Source organism: Phoca vitulina, unplaced genomic scaffold (assembly GCF_004348235.1).
Source record: "Phoca vitulina isolate PV1807 unplaced genomic scaffold, GSC_HSeal_1.0 scaffold52, whole genome shotgun sequence".
Classification (NCBI taxonomy): Eukaryota; Metazoa; Chordata; class Mammalia; order Carnivora; family Phocidae; genus Phoca; species Phoca vitulina.
Genome location: NW_022589755.1, coordinates 6399747 through 6418412, shown reverse-complemented (window position 1 = coordinate 6418412; position 18666 = coordinate 6399747). Strand labels below are relative to the sequence as shown.

The following is an 18666-nucleotide window of genomic DNA, read 5'->3' as shown; positions in this document are numbered from 1 at the left end:
TTGACATCTATTTCTTTACCTTTTTCATTATCTGCCCTGTACCTCAGAGGGTGACCCTAGAGGCTCTGTTCCCCAGCCCTCCACACCAGCCAGCTTCCGCTGGCTTCAAACAATGAGAGGCCCTGGCAGGAGAGAGACTGATGTGATGGAGAGATGACAGGACTTTTCTTCTACTCTCTCTCTGCTTCAGGGTTGCTTCTCTTGAAGTGGCCACAGCTCTTACTTGACAGACCTGCTGTGGTTCCTGTTCCATCAGGTGACCTCGGTCCCTGGACATCACCACTTCCTCCATTTGCCCTTCCAGCCTAGGAGTGGTTGTGGCTTCCTCCTGATGCTGACCTCTGGCTTCCCTCACCATCCCCTTTTGGCCCCTCAGGTCTTCCATCACCCATGCATCCAACCCCTACATCAAATGTTCAAAGTAGTTGCTGTTTATTGGTTCGTTCTCGATGGCTGTAGTTGTTCTTGGTGTCCAGAGTGGCTTCAGGAAACGGATCCCCCAACTGGGATTCTGGGATTAGGTTGTTCACCCGTGTGAGCTTTAATGAGATGATACCTTTGCAGGTGGAAAAGGGGAGTACAGTTACCTCTAGAATACATCGTCTCTAGGAAGAATGTAGAAGAGGCTTGGGGGTAGACGAATGTGTTGCAATGCAAACAGTTCTTTCACTCATTAACCACGTATCCTTATGTAAATAACATCCTTTCTGGACTTTCTTTTTTTTTTTAATTTTTTTTTAAAGGTTTTATTTTTAAGTAATCTCTACACACACAACATAGGGCTCAAACTTACAGCCATGAGATCAAGAGTCACATGCCTTACTGACTGAGCCAGCCAGGTGCCCCTTTGGCCTTACTTGTTCCTCTGTATCTTAGTCAGTTCTGGTTGAGATAACAAAATACGATGGGCCTGGTGGCTTAAATAACAGACATTTATTTCTCACAGTTTGGAGGCTGGGAAGTCCAAGATCAAACTACTGGCAGATTTGGTGTCTGCTTTCTGGTTTGCAGATGGTTGCCTTCTTGCTGTATCCTCACATGGTACAGGGGGGGAGAGAGAGAGGGAGAGAGGGAGGGAGAGAGAGGGAGAGAGGAGAGATTGTGTCTCTTCTTAAAAGGGCAGCGATCCCTGGGCACCTGGCTGGCTCTGTCAGAGGAACGTGCGACTCTTGATCTCAGGGTTGTGGGTTTGAGCCCCAAGTTGCGTATAGAGATTGCTTAAAATTAGAATCTTTAATAAATAAAAAAATAATAAATTTAAAAATGCATAAATAAGTAAAGGTACCAATCCCATCATGGGGTTTCACCCTTATGGCCTCATCTAAACCTCCCAATGGTCCCATCTCCAAATGCCATCACACTGGGGATTAGGGCTTTAACATATGAATTTTGGTAGATACAAGCATGTAGTTTGTAGCACTCTGTAAAATAAGAATAATTATTCATTCTCTGAAAGTTTTTAGACCCCCTAGTTCCCATCATATTGTGGGTACAAATGAAGCCACATTAATAAATCTCAAATCTGCGAGCACTGAATCTATAAATCAACTGGGGAGAAGTAACATCTTTATAGTAATATCTTATAAGCCATGAATATAACTCCCCATTTATTGAGGTCCTTAACTTTTCTCAGTTACGTGTTAGTTTTCTGTAGAGATCATGACATACCTTTTGTTAAATTAAAAGATTTTATTCATTTATTTTAGAGAGAGAGAGAGAGCACGAGTTGGGGGGGAAGAGCAGAGGGGGAGGGAGAAGAAGGGGGAAAGAATCTCAAGCAGACCCCACACTGAGTGTGGAGCCAGATGCGGGGCTTGATCTCATGACCCTGAGATCATGACCTGAGCTGAAACCAAGAGTCAGACAATTAACTGACTGAGCCACCCAGGCACCCCAGATTCCTAGAATGTTTTTAGCTTTATGTTACCTAGAAAGAGTACCTTAAAATTTTATTTTCATTTTCTAACTTTTTATCACTGGCATACAGAAATAAATTGATTTTTTTTTTAGGTTCGCCTTTTAAAAAAAGATTTATTTATTTTAGAGAGTGGGAGAGAGGTAGAGGGAATGAGAGAGAATCTCAAGCAGACTCCCCACTGAGTGAGGAGCCAGACACAGGGCTCAATCCCATGACCTTGAGATCATAACCTGAGCCGAAGGCAGACGCTCAACCGACTGAGCCACCCAGGCGCCCTATTTCATGATAATTCATTATACACTTTTAATTTGTGAACTTTTCTGTTTATATTATACTTCAGTTAAAAGTTTAAAAATAATATTACTGTGGTGGTTTAAAATATGTCAACAAATTGACATGCTCTCCAAAATATATCTGCAGGGGCACCCGGCTGGCTCAGTCAGTGGAGTGTGGGATTCTTGATCTTGGGGTTGTAAGTTTGAGCCCCACATTGGGTATAGAGATTACTTTAAAAAATAAAATAAAATCTCTCTTTTTTTAAAGATTTTATTTATTTGAGAGAGAGAGCGCTTGAGAGAGAGCACAAGTGGGGGAGAGGCAGAGGGAGAGGGAGAAGCAGACTCCCCACTGAGCAGGGAGCCCAACGCAGGGCTTGATCCCCAGACCCCAAGATCGACCTGAGCCAAAGGCAGATGCTTAACCAACTGAGCCACCCAGGCGCCCCATAAAATAAAATCTTTTTTTTTAAGTGTCTGCAAATTCTTTGACATGCCCCTTGAGTATGATTAGGGCTTAGTGACTCAATTCTAATGAATATAAAAAGGGGAAATGATAGTATGCAACTACAGAAACTAGGTCATCAAAGGCACTGTAGCTTCCTGCTTGTTCTCTCTTAGACTGCTTGCTCTTGGGGCAGTTAGCTGCCATGAGAAACTGAGGCCTCCAGCCAACAGACAGCAAGGAACTAAGGCCTCCAAACAAGAGCCATGTGAGTGTGCCATCTTGAAAGTACAACTTCCAGCCATAGCCAAGTCTTCAAATGACTGCACCCCAGCTGATATACTGATTGCAACCTCATGAGGACCCTGAACCCAAACCATCTAGCTAAGCCACTCCCAGATTCCCGACCCTCAGAAATTGTGTGCGGTAATATATGTTTATTGTTTTAGCAGCTAAGTTTAGGGAGGGATAATTTTTTACACAGCAGTAGACAATATAATTATCTGGTAAAAAAAAAAATCACTCTGGGGGCATCTGACAGCATGTGACTTTTTTTTAAAGATTATTTGAGAGAGGGAGAGAGCACGAGTGGGAGTGGCAGAGGGAGAGGGAGAGAGAATCTCAAGCAGACTGCGCTGAGCGCGAAGCCTGGCACAGGGCTCGATCCCATGACCCTGAGATTATGACCTGAACCAAAACCAAGAGTTGGATGCTTAACCGAGTGCACCACCCAGGTGCCCCAAGAGCATGTGCCTCTTGATCTCGGGGTTGTGAGTTTAAGCCCCACCTTGGGTATAGAGATTACTTAAATATATTACTTAAATATTAAATAAATTTAATATATAATGTCATATATAAATTTAATAATTTATAATATATAATTTAATACATAATATATATGAATATTATATAATATATAAATCACTCTAAAAACATTTGGATTGGGGCACCTGGGTGGCTCAGTCGTTAAGCGCCTGCCTTCAGCTCAGGTCATGATCCCAGGACCCTGGGATCGAGCCCCGCATCGGGCTCCCTGCTCCACGGGAAGCCTGCTTCTCCCTCTCCCTCTCCCCCCCGGCTTGTGTTCCCTCTCTCGCTGTGTCTCTCTCTGTCAAATAAATAAAATCTTAAAATAAATAAATAAATAAAAACATCTGGATTGACAGACCCAAACTGTACCACAGAACCTTATTTCTACCCCCTCTTGACTTTTCAAAGAACTGTACCATTATCAGCACCTCTCTAGAAACCAGGACACCCCATTGGCCGAGGATTGAGTCATAGCGAGCAGAGGCTGGTGCGTGGTGTGTGTGCACTTTATCAGCCCCCCCTTTGGTGCCAAAAACGAGACAGAATTCATGCCAGCATGAGAGGCCATTTATTGTTCAGGGGTTGGGCCCCCACGTTTTGGGGGAGTCCCCCCACTACTTCCTCCCCTCATTGTCCCCGTGGACCCCTCAAGTGGCAGGTTGCTGAGCTGATCATGGAGGGAGCACATCTTCAAGTGTAGATAGTCCAGAGTGGCCAGCTTCTCCCTGTAATGACAGAGAGTGGGGAGCTGGGACTGATGAGGCCAGATGCCATGGGGCTGGAGTGAAGAGGGTGACTCAGGCCCTTTCCCCAAGACCTCACCCTCCTCCCATGCCCTCAGCCTCCTTCCTCACTCCGGCTTCATCTTGTCCGTCAGCAGCAGGTTCTTGGCCCTCAAGGCTTCGTCTTGGGCCAGCCGAAGGGTGGAGCTCAGGGCCTCTGCCCTGACTTGTTTGGCCAAGGCCTGGCGCTCCAGCTCCTAGGGAGAGGAGTGTAGGCGCGGCTGGGCTTGCCGGACTGGGCTGGGGGTGGAGGGGGAGCTGGATCGCGGAGGGCAAGGGGCATGGGGCCCATGGGACCCACGTTCCTCCCCCAGGGCATCCCATCATACTTCGGGGCCTGAGACTGACCCCAGCATCCCACAATGTGCTGGCTTTCCAAATTCCCATTGTGTGCTAACCCTGTGTCTGTCCCACTGTGTGTCCCCTAATGTACTGGCTTTCTATGTCCCAGCAAGCACTAAATCAGCACCTAACATATTGTCCCCTAATGCCCATGAACTGTCATGCATTTGATATGTGTCTGGGCCCCAGTGTCCCATCATATCCCGTTATGTGGTGAACTTCTACATCCCCTAATTCGTAAGACCCCACATCTCTTCATCTATGAGACCAGCATCTCAGTTAACAATAATAGTCCACAGAGCCCTGGTTCCTTATATTCCCCAGTGTCCCAGGCATCATGTCCTATCATGTGTCAATCCTAGAGCTCTGCCACATCAGTGTCTGTCTCACTTACTGCAAACTTGGACCCCATCATACATGAGGCCAGTATCCCATAATACATTAGATATCTATGTTTCAGAATGTACACAGGCCTCAAGTCCCATCAGCTACTGGGCGTGAGCCTGGGATGCAATGCCTCGTGAAGAGATATAGCTCCAATTCCCATAATGCATTAACTTCTGATGACCTCTCTTTGCTGGGTCCCCTGTCTAACCTCAGTGATCCCATATTGCCTCTCTTAAGGTCTATAGAAAATCAGGCTTATATTCCATGAAGCTATAGACTGGTGTCTGTTTCCTGCACCCCACAGTGCACCAGATCCAACGTGTCATCGTGCTTTGGGCCCAAGGCCATCACCCCGGGTTCCATAATGATTGACCTATGACTTACCACCAAACTGCTTCCCCATCCCCCCCCATGCTGCCCACAGCTTACTGCTTCCCGTCCTGCCACACACCAACAGTATCCTTGTGTCCGGGGCTCCCCTCCCGCTCCCCTGACAGAAAAGTGGGCCATGATGGCCTATGGTTCCTGGTACCAGAATCTTCTTGTGTAGCCTCTGGCAGCTGGGGCAGGCGGGAGCCAGGCCCCTCTGCTTCACCTCGTCCACTAGTGGGGTCAGTGCGCGCTCCAGCAGCTGCTGCAGGGACTCTGTGGACAGCTGTGACCCCTGGCTGAGGGAGGGACCATCACCAGGTGTAAGAAGCCTAGTACCAACTCCATTCACAGATGCCCCATTCCCAGCCGCCCCGCCTCCACCCAGATCCTGCCTCCACTATGCACCCATGCAACCTTCCCACCATGCACTGGGGCCAACCTACAGTGCATCAGGTTTCCTTTGTTTTCACAGTGTGAGTTCCTACAATGCCTGGGGATTCCCACTCCCAAAGGGTACCAGACAGCCCTTGGTTCATAAAAAAACACAAAAACAAAAACAAAAAACATTTCCCACAATGAACTAGTTAGACGTGATCCCATATTGTACTGGAAGTCCCTCACTTCCCAATACGGACCAAGCACGGTACCCCTTGGTTGTCCAAAGCACCAAGGTCTCACCTTTCCCACAGTGCACGGAGAAACCCTGCCTCCCACCAAGTGCCACATCCCAACCTTCCCACAATGCGCTGGAAATCCAGGATGCTCGAAAGGTATCAAAATTTGTGTTCCAGAAGACACTGACTTCACTTTGTAGGGAGGGGGGAAAATCTGGCTGCCATAACGCAGCAGGACTAGCCTGTCCTAAAATGCATGGGGATAGCCTATAACCTGAAGTGAACTCCGCGCCCCCCCTCCGCCTCCACCCCCTACTCTTGGTCGGTGCCCCATCTTCAATGTGCTGTCAACATGACCCAGAATGCACCAGGCCCCGCCAGGCCCCATCCCCTTACCTGGCATAGCGGGCACAGGAGCCTTGGGGCGGCCGATCCAGGTTCATGGAGATGTCAGACCCTCTTCGAGAGCTCTGAAATTGCCGCCCCAGCTCCTCCAGAATAGATTTCACTGGGCCCAGTCCCTCCAGGTCGCTCCTCAGTGAAGCCACAGACACTGCTGATCGCTCCACCCTGAGGTGTGAGAGTAACCCGTGCTGCGAGGTCGCCTCTCCAACAGTAAAGTCCTCTCCGCACTCCACCCATTATCAGCCCAGCTCCTCTGTTCGCATCTAGTCGGCAATACTCCCGCCACGCCCGCCCCTCTGTGCTCTGATTGGCCCTTCCTTTGTGTTTTAAGTTCTGGAATGCCCCTCCCTGTTCTCTCAATGGCTTTCCCCGTTCTGACTTGGCTCCTCCCTTTGTCCTTTTAAGGTATGGAACTCGACCCTTCTCTAATTGGCCCCGCCCTTCAGTCCTTATTGGGTATAGCACGCCCCCTACCTTCTAATTAGAGCTTCCTCCTGCCAGTCCACGGTCTCTACCGCTAGGCCCCAGCTGATTGGCCCATCACTTTCCTTCAAGGCCCCGCCCCCCACCCCTGGCCGCTCCCTCGCCTTGGTTCTTACATGGTGCACAGCTCGTCCGCCCGGCCCCGCAGCTCCTGCAGGCTCCGCGCCGCCTGCGCCTGCTCACGCTGCGCCCGCTCCCACTGGCCCAGGAAGCCGTCGAGCCTGCCACCCAGGCCCCCGAGCAGCCGCAGGGCCTCCTGCACCGCTCCCTCCTCCTGATGCCAGCGGGCAGTCAGCGAGGACACCTCCCTCCTGGAGAGGTAGAGGTAAGGATCCGGTCAAGGCTCAGGTTTGGACACGTCCCCGGCAGCCCCGCCCCGCCCATGGCTCTGGACCCATCCAGCCCCCAGATTCTCCTGTCCTGTCCATTTCTTGTAATCCTCCCACGTCCTACAGAACCCTGCCTCTATCCCCTTATCCGGTGTCCTGGCCCTTCCCTGGTCTTGCCCCCCAGCTCCATATAAGTTCCACCAGACAAAAAGGCACCGCTCACCCCAACTTTGTCCCCTTGAAGTTGGAGCCTCCGAGGACCTGTCGCCTACCCAAACCCGCCCACCCTAGTTTCACCAGACGCGGACCTCCCTTCGGCCAACCCTATACTCAAACTCAGTTCTTTGAAGTCCGGCCTTTCCAGGTCACCAACGCACTCCCTCCTAGGCTCTTTGAGGCTCCACCTCCTAGGCCCTGTCCCCAGAGATCTTCGAGGTTCCACCGTCGGACCCACCCATTTTAGCTCCTTGAGGCTTCACACCGCCCCCCTTTCCCACTCGCCTCAGCTCCTCAAGGCCAACGGAGACCTTCTGTATCTCCTGCTCGCTTATGATGGGGCCCTCCCCTGCCCGGGGCCCCATACCCCAGCCGCCTGGGGCCATGCTGCGCGGTCGTGGGGGTTCGTCGGGGCTCCCTGAAGGACCAGAGCAGCCAGGGGACTGGGTGGTGGGGCCCAGGCCGTGCCGAGAGAGGCCAGCGTCCAGCTTCTGCTCCAGCTCTTGCAGCTCGGCCTCCTGCCTCCGCGGCGTCTCATCCTGCAGCTGCTGCTGGAGGTAGCGCAGCTTCTCCTGGGCAGGGAAGGAAGGCAGGGTTACAGCGTCCGGCCCCTTGCCGCCCACAGCCACCTCCACCCTCAACGCTGCCCATTGAATCCCCGAGATTGGAAAGCAAATGGATGTGGAATAGAATATCGGGAAGTCCCGCTTCAAGTCTAAATGGACTCTTGACTGCTGTTACTAGGGAGGCTTGTCCCATTTGAAGCCTAGCTGGAGGCCGATTCACTTTAACCTCCGAATGCCTGCCTCCAGGTCTCCATCCAGACCTCCACCCCCACTCCAGTTCTCCGTGGTGTCAAATTCCAGTCCCTCCTGTTTAGGAAGGACAGTGGAAGATTTTCCAACATTTTGCTGGGAAGTGAGTGGGAACGTGGGCAGGACAGGCATTCCTGCTCAAAGTCCAACACGAATCCCTCACCGAATGTGACTGTGCATGGAGGAATATGACCATGAATGTGAAGGGGCGAGTGTGGTGGTGGGGGTGGCAGGGCGGGAAGTCCCACCTGAAGTCTACCTCAAGTACCTCGTGCGTCTGATCCTCTTCCCCAAATCCCCTCCTCACCTCCAGCAGGGCAGAGTTCTGCTTCAGGACGTTGGTTTTTATTTCAGCATCTTGCACCGACCAGGTCACCTTCCGGCAGTTCTCCTGGGTCAGGACACCGGGGCGGGGACCCTGCCTTCCCATTCCAGTTCCGCCTCCCAACCCCTACCCTCGCTAGTTTAATATAGGCTCCAACCCCTCAGACAAGACACACCCACTTCTTCCCCGGAAGCCTGCCTTCTGCTCATTGGTCTGTCCCTTATCCACCTGGTTCCCTTGACGTAAGGGAGGGCTTCCTCCTTAGACCCCCTCCCAGGCTACTTGTCCACTTCCACCTCGCTCCGGTCTATGACTCCATGCCTCCTCACATTTCTTCCCGCCCTCACTTCTTCCTACTTCCCCTCCCTTCTCCCCACCCCACTCTTGCCGCCCAGCCCCTCACCTTGAGTTGACTACAGTACCCTTCTAGTTCTTCCGCTTCTTGTCGCCTCCTTTCTAGATTCTCACTCAGCACAGAACACTCACTCTGGCGCACAGAAGGGAGGAGAGGTTAGCCAGGTCACAGGGAATACCCCCTGGGGAGGAGAGGCTGGGCCCGGGGAAGGTCCCTTTCCCTTCTGAGCCTCAACCATCCAACCCGGGCAGTGGGTACACTGGGTTGGAGGAGAGCTGTAAGAGGGGAACGTGGCTGTGGAGGAATAAGAGGTGTTTGGGGGGGGGTCCCCCCACCTGCAGCGTCTGCACGTGCTGGTTAACCCTGGTGGTCTTTTCCTTCAAGCTGGTGATGGAGTCTTTGGCACGGACCAATCCACTGTTGACCCCACTCTGGGGAAAGAATGGGAGAAGGTGGGTCAGTGGGTGTGTGGGAGCAAGAAAAAGGTCCAGAACTGGGAGGAGGCCCGGTTTACACCTTGATTCTGCCCTGGAATGGCTGTGTGACCTCGGGCCAGGGCTGCACCTCTTTGATTCTTGGTATTCCTGCTCCGTAAAACCGGGGGGTGGGCTCGCTTTCTGCTGGAATGGAAGGAAAATAAGTAGGATCCAGGAGGGAGTGGGAGGTCGGGGGTGCACTCAGACACATGGGAGGATGGTCTCAACCAAACAGAGATAAATGCCCCTGGGATCCACAGACATAAATAAGATAAACTGTTAAAACACATGCTGTCTTTCACTCCGGGCACTGGAAAAAAATTTTAAGATAACCCACTTTCCAGATATAAGCACTCACTACACACCAGGCCAAACACACACATTTTCCCTTTTATTCCTCAAAGCCACACCTCTTGAGGTTATTTGGCCCATTTTGCAAATGAGGAAAATGAGGCTTAGAGAAGCAAGACCCCTTTACACAGCCCATGAGATGGCCTTGTTGGAATTGAAACCCAGAGCCTTTGTTTTAAACCATGACACCACACAGCCTCTGATCATCCCCACCTTATATCGCCAGCAAATGCTCTGTGACTCATGCCAAGCAAACTGTGGCTCAAGGGGGCTGCATGTGGCAGGATCCACTCTCTGCTCTTTCACGTTTACAGAGGAGTTAGCCCGGCACATGACTATACAGCCAAAGACTACATTTCCCACACTCCCCCGCAAGTAGGTGTGGCCATATGACAAAGTTTCAGCCAATGGGATGTGAGTAGCAAGATGTAGGCAATTTCTAAGTCACGCCTTTATTAAAGGAAAAGAGGGGAAATGGCCCACTTTCTCTCTTCTTACTGGCTGGAATGCAAAGTTGATGGCTAAAGGCTGAGCAACCATCTTGGACCAGTTGGAGGGCGCAACAAGATAGAAGCCTGAATCCCCAACACTGTGGAGCCCGTGTACTCAAATTCCAATCACTTGTGAAGACTTACAAGTGAGAGAGAACATTTTCTATCTTGCCTAACCGCTGCTATTTTGTGTCTTTTTGTTACGGCAGCCAAACTTGTGACTTAATATCTGAACCGCCAGATCACAGGAGGCTGTAACCCGCTGCATTTCAAGAGCAAGCCTGCTATGCTTGTTGAGACTTTTATGTGAGACAACTATCTTACTTTAGCCAGTTACTTTGGTTTCCTTCAGAGTTGCTGAACTAATAACACAAAAAGAGAAAAGAGAGGACAGTTTCCTCCATTGTAAGATAGGGACAGCATCACGTTTCTGGAATGATTGCTCTGGAGAACAGGTATGAAAAGAAATATGGTATTAAGGTGACGTAAGTAAAATAGTGGAACCCCAAAATTCCACCCCTCCGTAAAAAAAATGAAAAAACTGCCCAAACCTGTAAGAGTCAAGTAATTGGGAAGACACAACCGTTATAAATATATATTCACCAAACAGAGCTTTAAAATGCATGAAAAAGGGGCACCTGGGTGGCTCAATCAGTTAAGCGTCCGACTCTTGGTTTTGGCTCAGATCATGATCTTATGGGTGGTGAGATCAAGCCCTGTGTCAGGCTCTGCACTCAATGGGGAGTCTGCTTGAAGATTCTCTCCCCTGCCCCCGCCAGTGCGCACACACACACACGCTCTCTTTCTCTCAAATAAATAAATCTTTAAGAAAAAGATTCTCTCCCTCTTCCTCTGCCCCTCCCCCCGGTCTCTCTCTCTCTAAAAAAAAAAAATCTTAAAAATAAGTCAATATAGAAAGAAATTTGGGGAACTAACAAATCTAGGGAAACTAAACACACTCATAAACAACCAATGAGTAGAAAAATGAAAGAAAAAATATTAAACACTTTGGGATAAAGGAAAGTGAAAACACAACATCCAAAAACTTATGGATGCAGTGAAAGCAGTACCTTGAGGGAACTTCAGAGCTCTAAACACCTTCAAAAAAGAAGAAAGAACTCAGAGCCAATAACCTAACTTTCCTCCTTAAGAAACTAGAAAAAGAAGAGCAAGACAAACCCAAAGCTAGCAGAAGGAAGCAATAAAGACTGGAGTGCACAAACACTGAAATCGAGAATAGATGAAATCAACAAAACTGGAAGCTGGTTTTTGAAAAGATCAACACAATTTACAGATCTATAGCAAGACCGACCACGGAAGAGAAGACTCAAATTAATAAAATCAGGAAGGAAAGAGGGGACATTGCTACCAAGATTAGGGAAAGAAAAAGGACTATAAGAGGAATACTATGAACAGGGCACCTGGCTGGCTCAGTCAGTGGAGTGTGCAACTCTTGATCTCAGGGTTGTGAGTTCAAGCCCCATGTTGGGTGTAGAGATTGCTTAAAAATAAAATATTATTGGGCGCCTGGGTGGCTCAGTCGTTAAGCGTCTGCCTTCGGCTCAGGTCATGGTCCCAGGGTCCTGGGGTCGAGTCCCACATCGGGCTCCCTGCTCCGCAGAGAGCCTGCTTCTCCCTCTCCCGCTCCCCCTGCTTGTGTTCCCTCTCTCGCTGTGTCTCTTTCTGTCAAATAAATAAATAAAATCTTTTTAAAAAATAAATAAATAAATAAAATAAAATAAAATATTTTATTTATTTTATTTTTTTTGTATTTTAGAGAGAGAGCACAAGCGGGGGGAGGAGCAGAGAGAGAGGGACAAGCAGACTCTGTGTTGAGCATGGAGCCCAACGTGGGGCTCAATCCCACGACCCTGAGATCATGACCTGAGCCAAAATCAAGAGTTGGACGCTTAACCGACTGAGCCACCCAGGCACCCCAAAATATTTTTTTAAAAGACTACTATGAACACTTGTGTGCCATCAGATTTGACTATTTTGATGAAACAAGGAAATTCCTAGAAACACACAAACTATCAAAAGTGATTCAAAGAGAACTCGGACATCTGAATAGACCATTAAGTAAAGAAATTGAGTTAGTTCCAACAAAGAAAAGCCCAGTACCAGATGGCTTCACTAGTGAATTCTACCAGTCATTTAAGAAAGAATTGCTATCAATGCAACTCCAACTCTTCAAAAACAAAAATAGAAGAGGAGGGATCAGTTCCTAACTCATTCTATGTGGTCAGTGTTACCCTAGTATCAGAACCAAAGACATTCCAAGAAAATAAAACTAGAACCCAATATCCCTTCTGAATACAGCCACAAAATCCTCAACAAAAGTCTAGCAAACCAAATCCAGCAGCATAAAAACAAGAATTTACACCATGACCAAGTAGGATTTATCCTACAAATGCAAATTTGGTTAACATATGAAAATAAATTTTTTTTTAAGATTTTATTTATTTGAAAGAGAGAGAGATAGTGAGAGGGAGAACACAAGCAGGAGAAGTGGGAGAGGGAGAAGCGGGCTTCCCGCCGAGCAGGGAGCCTGATGCGGGGCTTGATTTCCAGGACCATGGGATCATGACCTGAGCCGAAGGGAGATGCTTAACGACTGAGCTACCCAGGCGCCTGAAAATAAATTTTTAAATCCATATGAAAATCAATGTAATATATCAATAGAATAAAAGAAGAAAACACACATAGTCATGTCAATAGAAATAGCATTTGACAAAATCTGACACTTTCATAATAAAAACATTCATCAACTGGAAATAGAAGGGAACTTCCTCATCCTGATGAGTGGCTTGTACAAATAACCCCCCACAAAATACTGTGTTTTGAAATATGTCCACAAATTCTTTGACGCCCCTTTAAAATGAGGAGCCTTATCCCCCTCACTTGAGTGTGAGCTGGACTTAGTGACTCTCACACCTAGTAAACAGAATCAGGCAGAAGTGATGGTGTGTGATTTAAGAGACGAGTTCATAAAAGGAACCATGGCTTCCTGCTTGCCCTCTCTTGCTCTGGGGAGTAACTGCCATGTCATAAGCAGCCACTTCTGGGGAGGCCCATGGGGCCAGGAAATGAGTCTCCCACTAAGAGCCGTGTGAATGTGGATGAGCAACCTCCAGCCCCAGTCAAGCCTTCAGATGACTGCAGCCCCTACTGAAAGTTTGACTCCAACCTCATGAGGGATCCTGAGCCAGAACCACCCAGCTAAGCCATTCCAGGTTGTTTGGTTGAAGTTTGGGGATAATTTGTTTCACAGCGATAACTAACCAATACACAAAGTGGTATTTTTAACCTAAGACCCAGAGGGTCTTGGGCTTCCTGTAGCCATTCTGGGAAACAAGGAAAGCAGGTCCTGGGGTCAACTCAGTTCTCCCACTTAGTAGTTGTAGGATCTCAGGGAGAGGGTTTCACCTCTCTGCACATCTGTTACCCTCCTGTCACATGGAGATGGGGCTAATAGCTAACCTCCCAGGGCTGCTGTTGGAAGGAACACAGGCTGGCTCAGAAAGGCTCTTGGTCAACACTTCTTGAGAAGGGGCAGTTTGGGTCCCTGGAGGTGAGTTTCCGCTTCACTGAAAGCAGATCAGGGGGTGGTGAAGGCAGAGCCTGTCAGCCCTGGCTGAGAAGTGAATGGCATGATGGTGAGGGGGGAGCCAGAGATGGGGACAAATCCCTCCATGGCCACCTGTAGGCTGTAACTCAGCAATCTAACCCCCCACTCTGAGCCTGCTTCAGTTTCCTTTCTCATAAAATGGGAATGATGATACCTTGGCTCAGATGGCAGTGAGGAAGGGTCAACAAGATGGTATGATCGATAAGGCAAACTCAGTGATTAGTGTCAGAGTTGTTAAAAATAATGACAGCAGGGCAGGAATTACCAGGAAGGGGCTTAGCACCAAGATTTTACAGCAGCTTCCAGGAATTATGCAGAGAGCAAGAGAGGTCCCAAGCAGAGGTCAAAAGCCCTGCCCTGTGCATCTTTGCTTTGATTCACTGACCTTCTCAAAAAGCAATACCACCATCTCAGTTCCTCCTCTGGCCTCATAAAGGTGTCAAAGCTTAAGACAGGAGCCAAAACCGTCTGCTTCGTGTTCTCCTGCTGTTCTCTGTCCAGTCTGGGACTTGTCATCTCAACCACGGTCCCCAGGCATCCAGTTCTCTTCCCTCTCTCTAGTTCTCTGTCCCATGTCTCTCTGGATCTTTGTACCCCTCCCTCTGGTCTCTGTGCCCCCCTCCCGGATCTCTGTCCCCTCCCTCTAGTCTCTGCCCCGCGCCCTCTGGTCTCTGCCCCCCCCCCCCCGTCTTTGCCCCCCCCCCCCCCGTCTCTACCCCCCTCTCCCTGGGTTTCCGCCCCCTCCTCTCTGCCTGTCTCCAGCGTTCTCTCCTGATGTGGCTCAGGTGCCGAGTGCCAGGATGTGCTCTTGCTGTCCACACTCTCCCTGCTCTGCACATACCCCTGGGTGTTAGCCATCATTACTTTTCCATTTCACAGAGAAGGAACCTGAACCCCCTTGGAGGCTGATGCATCCCTGCAGCCCCAAAGCGAGCTCTCCTCTGGGTGTCACGATCCACTGGGGAACATGACTCAGAAACAGCTCTGGTGGGAGGCAGACTTCTGCAGGTACTGTCTGAGCAATGCTCACAGAGAAGGAAGACACCATTCTGGCGGGGGGAGATGTCTCTCTGCCCTGTTCTCTCCATCTGGCCCTTCTAACCTGGACCCTAGCGCAGTCTCCTGTCCCGCCTCCCTGCCTCCCTGCCTCCAGCCTCCATCTTCCAAACATCCCCACACCAGCTGCAGAAGAGTCTTCTAGGGAAAGAAAGGACCTTTGCTCGCACATCACCTGGCTTCTAGTCCTCGCCCTGTCTCTCACAGGCTCTCCTACCTTGCAAAGGTCACTCCACCTCTCTGTGCCTGTTATTTTTGTTTTCATCTTTAAACTGGTAATTATACCAGTTCCCTGGCAGAACTTCCAATGGAAGAAAAAGAGACCCTCCCCACAGGGACGTGACACAGTGTCTGGCACATAGTGGGTGCTTAGTAAATGGGACTGGAGTCAAAACTCCCAAACTACCCAGGAACCCTCAGTGGCTCCCCATTGCCCTCAGGCACACACCCACATTTCTCAGCCTGTGTGGCCTCTGCCTTCCCCACTCAAGCCTTGTCTCTCTGACACACCACACTCCAGCCCCAGAGACCAGTTTGTAGTTACTCCCATTCTCCAGGCTCTTTTAAACCCCTGTCCTTTTGCACTTAACTGTTCCAGCTAGCTAGAACACCATTCCTTGTCTTCTGCTTGGGGAATGCCTTCCTTATCTTCAAGATCCAGCCTATGTGTTGCCTTTTCTGGAAAGCCTCCCTTGGTCATGGCCAACTGGGCCAAGGCCACCCTCTTTAGTGCTCCCACAGTGACCTCTGTTGCCCCCCAAAAGCACCCAGGGTGCCCCCCCATCTCCTAAGACTGCCTCCACTCCTTATAAGCTGCGTGACCTTGGCTGTGCTATTCAACCTTTCTTGGCCTCAATATCTTCATCTGTGAAATGGGAATAAATAAAAAACAATAAGCAACACTTCTTCTGGGCTCACGGCCGGCTACTGTGCTAAATAAACATTTTACATGAAGGAGCACCACTTCATTGTCATGACAACCTCATGAAGTGGGTGTGGTTACATCCAGAACCCTGTCTTGCTCTATTTCCTGCTCCTACACCAGGGCCCGGTGCATCGCAGGTATTCAAGACGCATTTGTTGGAAGAACAAACGTGCATTTCTGTGTTACGGATGGGGAAACTGAGGCTCCCGGAACATAGAAAGTGCTCAGTAAATGCTACTGAATCTTATTAGCATCATTACGACCATGGTTATTATTCATATAATTCTCAGAGTCCGTGTCAAGTCCAGTTCAGGGCCTGGCTCAGCGGAAGCCTGGCCGCAATAGAGGTTGGCAGGGAAGTTAAAGGATCAAACCGTAGCACTCCATGCTCTAGCCAGGAATTCTCTAAGTTCCCCCTAGATCTTGCTCACCTCCCAGTTTTGCCTCAGATGCTTAGGTGGTCCCCTCGGAGAACTCCTACTACACCGTCAAAGCCCAGGTCCAACACTGCTTCCTCCAGGAAGCATTCTCTGATATTCCCAGCCTGGTTTGAGTGGCCCTTCTCTGGGAAACCCAGTGTTACCTCAATTATGGAAATTTATCACCGCGGTCTGTCTCTGTCACCCCCACCAGACCAGGACCTCCCCAAGTTTGGGAACCTGGCCTGACTCCTATCTATGGCCCCAGCCTCACCCAGGACATGTGGAAAGGAGTGGATGAACTAAAGACCAATTCCTAGGCAACAAGCATCATTCCACCCAGGATGGAACTGAGTCATGGCTGGCCGTTCGGGGAGAAGGAGGCAGTTCCTGAGGGTCACCAGAACCTTCTCATTCCAAGTCAAGAAGACACCCCTCCCCCCCATCCTTAGTATTTGCCCACCACCAGGGTGAAGACCCTCGTCTTCCCCAGCCAGGGCCCCTCACCAGTATTTCCGTGATGTCTGGGTCATCTGAAGCCCAGGGTGGGGTGGGGGAGGCAGGGGGCACCGGCAGCACAAGCAGGCCACTGTCCTCCGTAGTTGAGTCTGTCCCTGAGGAGTCCGTGGGCTCCATGGCAGCCAGGTTGAGTAGTGACACATTGGTGCAGGCTGAGGACCGTTTGAGGTTCAGGCACCAGTGCATTGGCTCGTGGGACATCCGAGGCTCCACCCTGGGGAGGAGAAGCCAGCAGGGGGCTCAAGGTGCAGGCCCAGGGGGTACGGCCCCTCCCATCTCCCTGTCTCCACACCCCCTGCTCTGACTCCTATCTCACCACCCACTTTCTTCCTCCTCCGTCCCCCCTGCCTAATGTCTTCTTCCTTCTCCATCCACGCTGCCTACTTCCTTCTCCCTCCATTAGTCCTCCCTCCTCCTCCTGAGTTTTTCCTTCCCCACTGACCTTTTCCTCGCTCCCTTCATCCCCACTACCTTCTTTCTCTCTACCTCCCACACTCTGCCACCACCCTCTTGTCTGCCCTTCCTCTGCCCTCTCCTCTGCTTCCCCTCCCCTTCCTCCAGCACCCACAGTGGGACTCGTGCTCTGTTGGAGGCAGTGATGGGCGCTAGGACCGTCCCCGACAGGGTGCGACAAACCCACCCGTGGAACGACACGGCCTTCTTTTTCTTCGTGATCCCCTTGGCCGGGGTGGTCACCCCCCCAGGAGCCTCGGGGACCAGCTGGGAGCGGCTCTCGACCCCTGCAGGGGGGTCCCCAGCCTCATGGATCTCTTTGGACTGCCAGATTGTCTTCACCACCACGCTCGCCATGGCGTGTGGGGGGCCCTGCTCCCAAGGCCTCCTTCCTCTGAGACTCTCCACCTACTCTGACCAGGGACCCTCAAAGTCCCTGTCCCCACAGCCTGCCTCATAAAGGACCCAACCACTGGGCCCCAGTAAGGGGGGGGGCATAGGAGTAGAAAAAGGTACTGGCTAGCGCATTCCCCCAGGGGGTTTCTGGGAACACCTACTAGTTCTTTCTTTCTTTCTTTTTTTTATTTGACAGAGAAAAAGAGAGAGAGCACAGGCACGTGGCGCGTTAGGCAGAGGGAGAGAGAGAAGCAGGCTCCCCGCTGAGCAGGGAGCTCGACAGGGTGCTCAATCCCAGGACCCTGGGATTATGACCTGAGCCGAAGGCAGACGCTTAACGTACTGAGCCACCCAGGTGCCCCGAACACCTTCTAGTTCTACCAAATATGTCCCTTTCATTAGAATTGCAATGGATTTATTCATTCTAGTCCAGAACTTACAATGGTTGGGCCCACTGGTTCTTGGGAGGAGTTTAACTTCCCTTCCCCTGAGACTGTGGGGTCACCCAACCCCCATTCCCCCATTCATACTTGATTCTTCATGTAGTATCCTAGACTTGGCACTTTCTGGGATCTGGGGAGACCATGGTGAATGAGGATTGAGTCCCAGTACTGGAGGATCCCAACATTTTGGGTTGGTGGGGGGGGGGAGCAGGCAGACAACAGACAGAAACAAACCAAAATACCGGATGTTGGTAAGTGATACAAGGAGGATCAACACCAGGGGATGGTGGCGCCTGGGCTCGTGGAAGCCCATCGATTTGCCCACTTGGGATGTGAGCCCTCTATTGCGTGTGGCTCTTGCCTATTAAAAAAAGAAACTAAACAGACATTGAACTATAGTCAATGATAGGCATTTTGAAGGATTTGGGGTTGTAGCAGTTTCCTGGGGCTGTCATAACAAAGTCCCACAGGCTAAACAACAGACATTTTATTGTCTCCCGGTTCCGGAGGCCAGGAGTCCAAGATCAAGGTGTCGGCAGCTGTGAGGGGGGATCTGTTCCAAGCCTCTCTCCTTGCTTCTGGTAGCTCAGGCATGACTTGGCTTATAGATGTTCCTCTCCTATGTCTTCACCTTGT

At 50.3% G+C, this 18666-nt stretch overlaps 1 protein-coding gene across 1 annotated transcript; it reads right to left on the bottom strand.

Annotated features, from left to right (window-relative positions):
- Positions 1-4001: 4001 nt before the first annotated feature.
- Positions 4002-17548, bottom strand: TSKS (testis specific serine kinase substrate). The gene is made up of 11 exons (XM_032388446.1): positions 17379-17548; positions 16727-16952; positions 9209-9304; positions 8922-9005; positions 8501-8584; positions 7664-7950; positions 6950-7144; positions 6342-6515; positions 5492-5627; positions 4303-4427; positions 4002-4173 (listed from the first exon to the last, which is right to left on the bottom strand). The coding sequence occupies exons 1-11, from the start codon at positions 17546-17548 to the stop codon at positions 4017-4019; spliced, it is 1734 nt and encodes a 577-aa protein (XP_032244337.1). The 3' UTR covers positions 4002-4016.
- Positions 17549-18666: the final 1118 nt, after the last annotated feature.

Excerpts from the sequence above, each read along its gene's own strand:
- TSKS (XM_032388446.1), bottom strand. The coding sequence starts at position 17,548 with ATGGCGAGCGTGGTGGTGAAGACAATCTGGCAGTCCAAAGAGATCCAT. Across the intron at positions 8,585-8,921 it reads GGTACTGTAGTCAACTCAAG|GAGAACTGCCGGAAGGTGAC; the intron begins GTGAGGGGCTGG and ends GTCCTGACCCAG. Across the intron at positions 4,428-5,491 it reads GGCTACACAAGAAGATTCTG|GAGCTGGAGCGCCAGGCCTT; the intron begins GTACCAGGAACC and ends TCCTCTCCCTAG.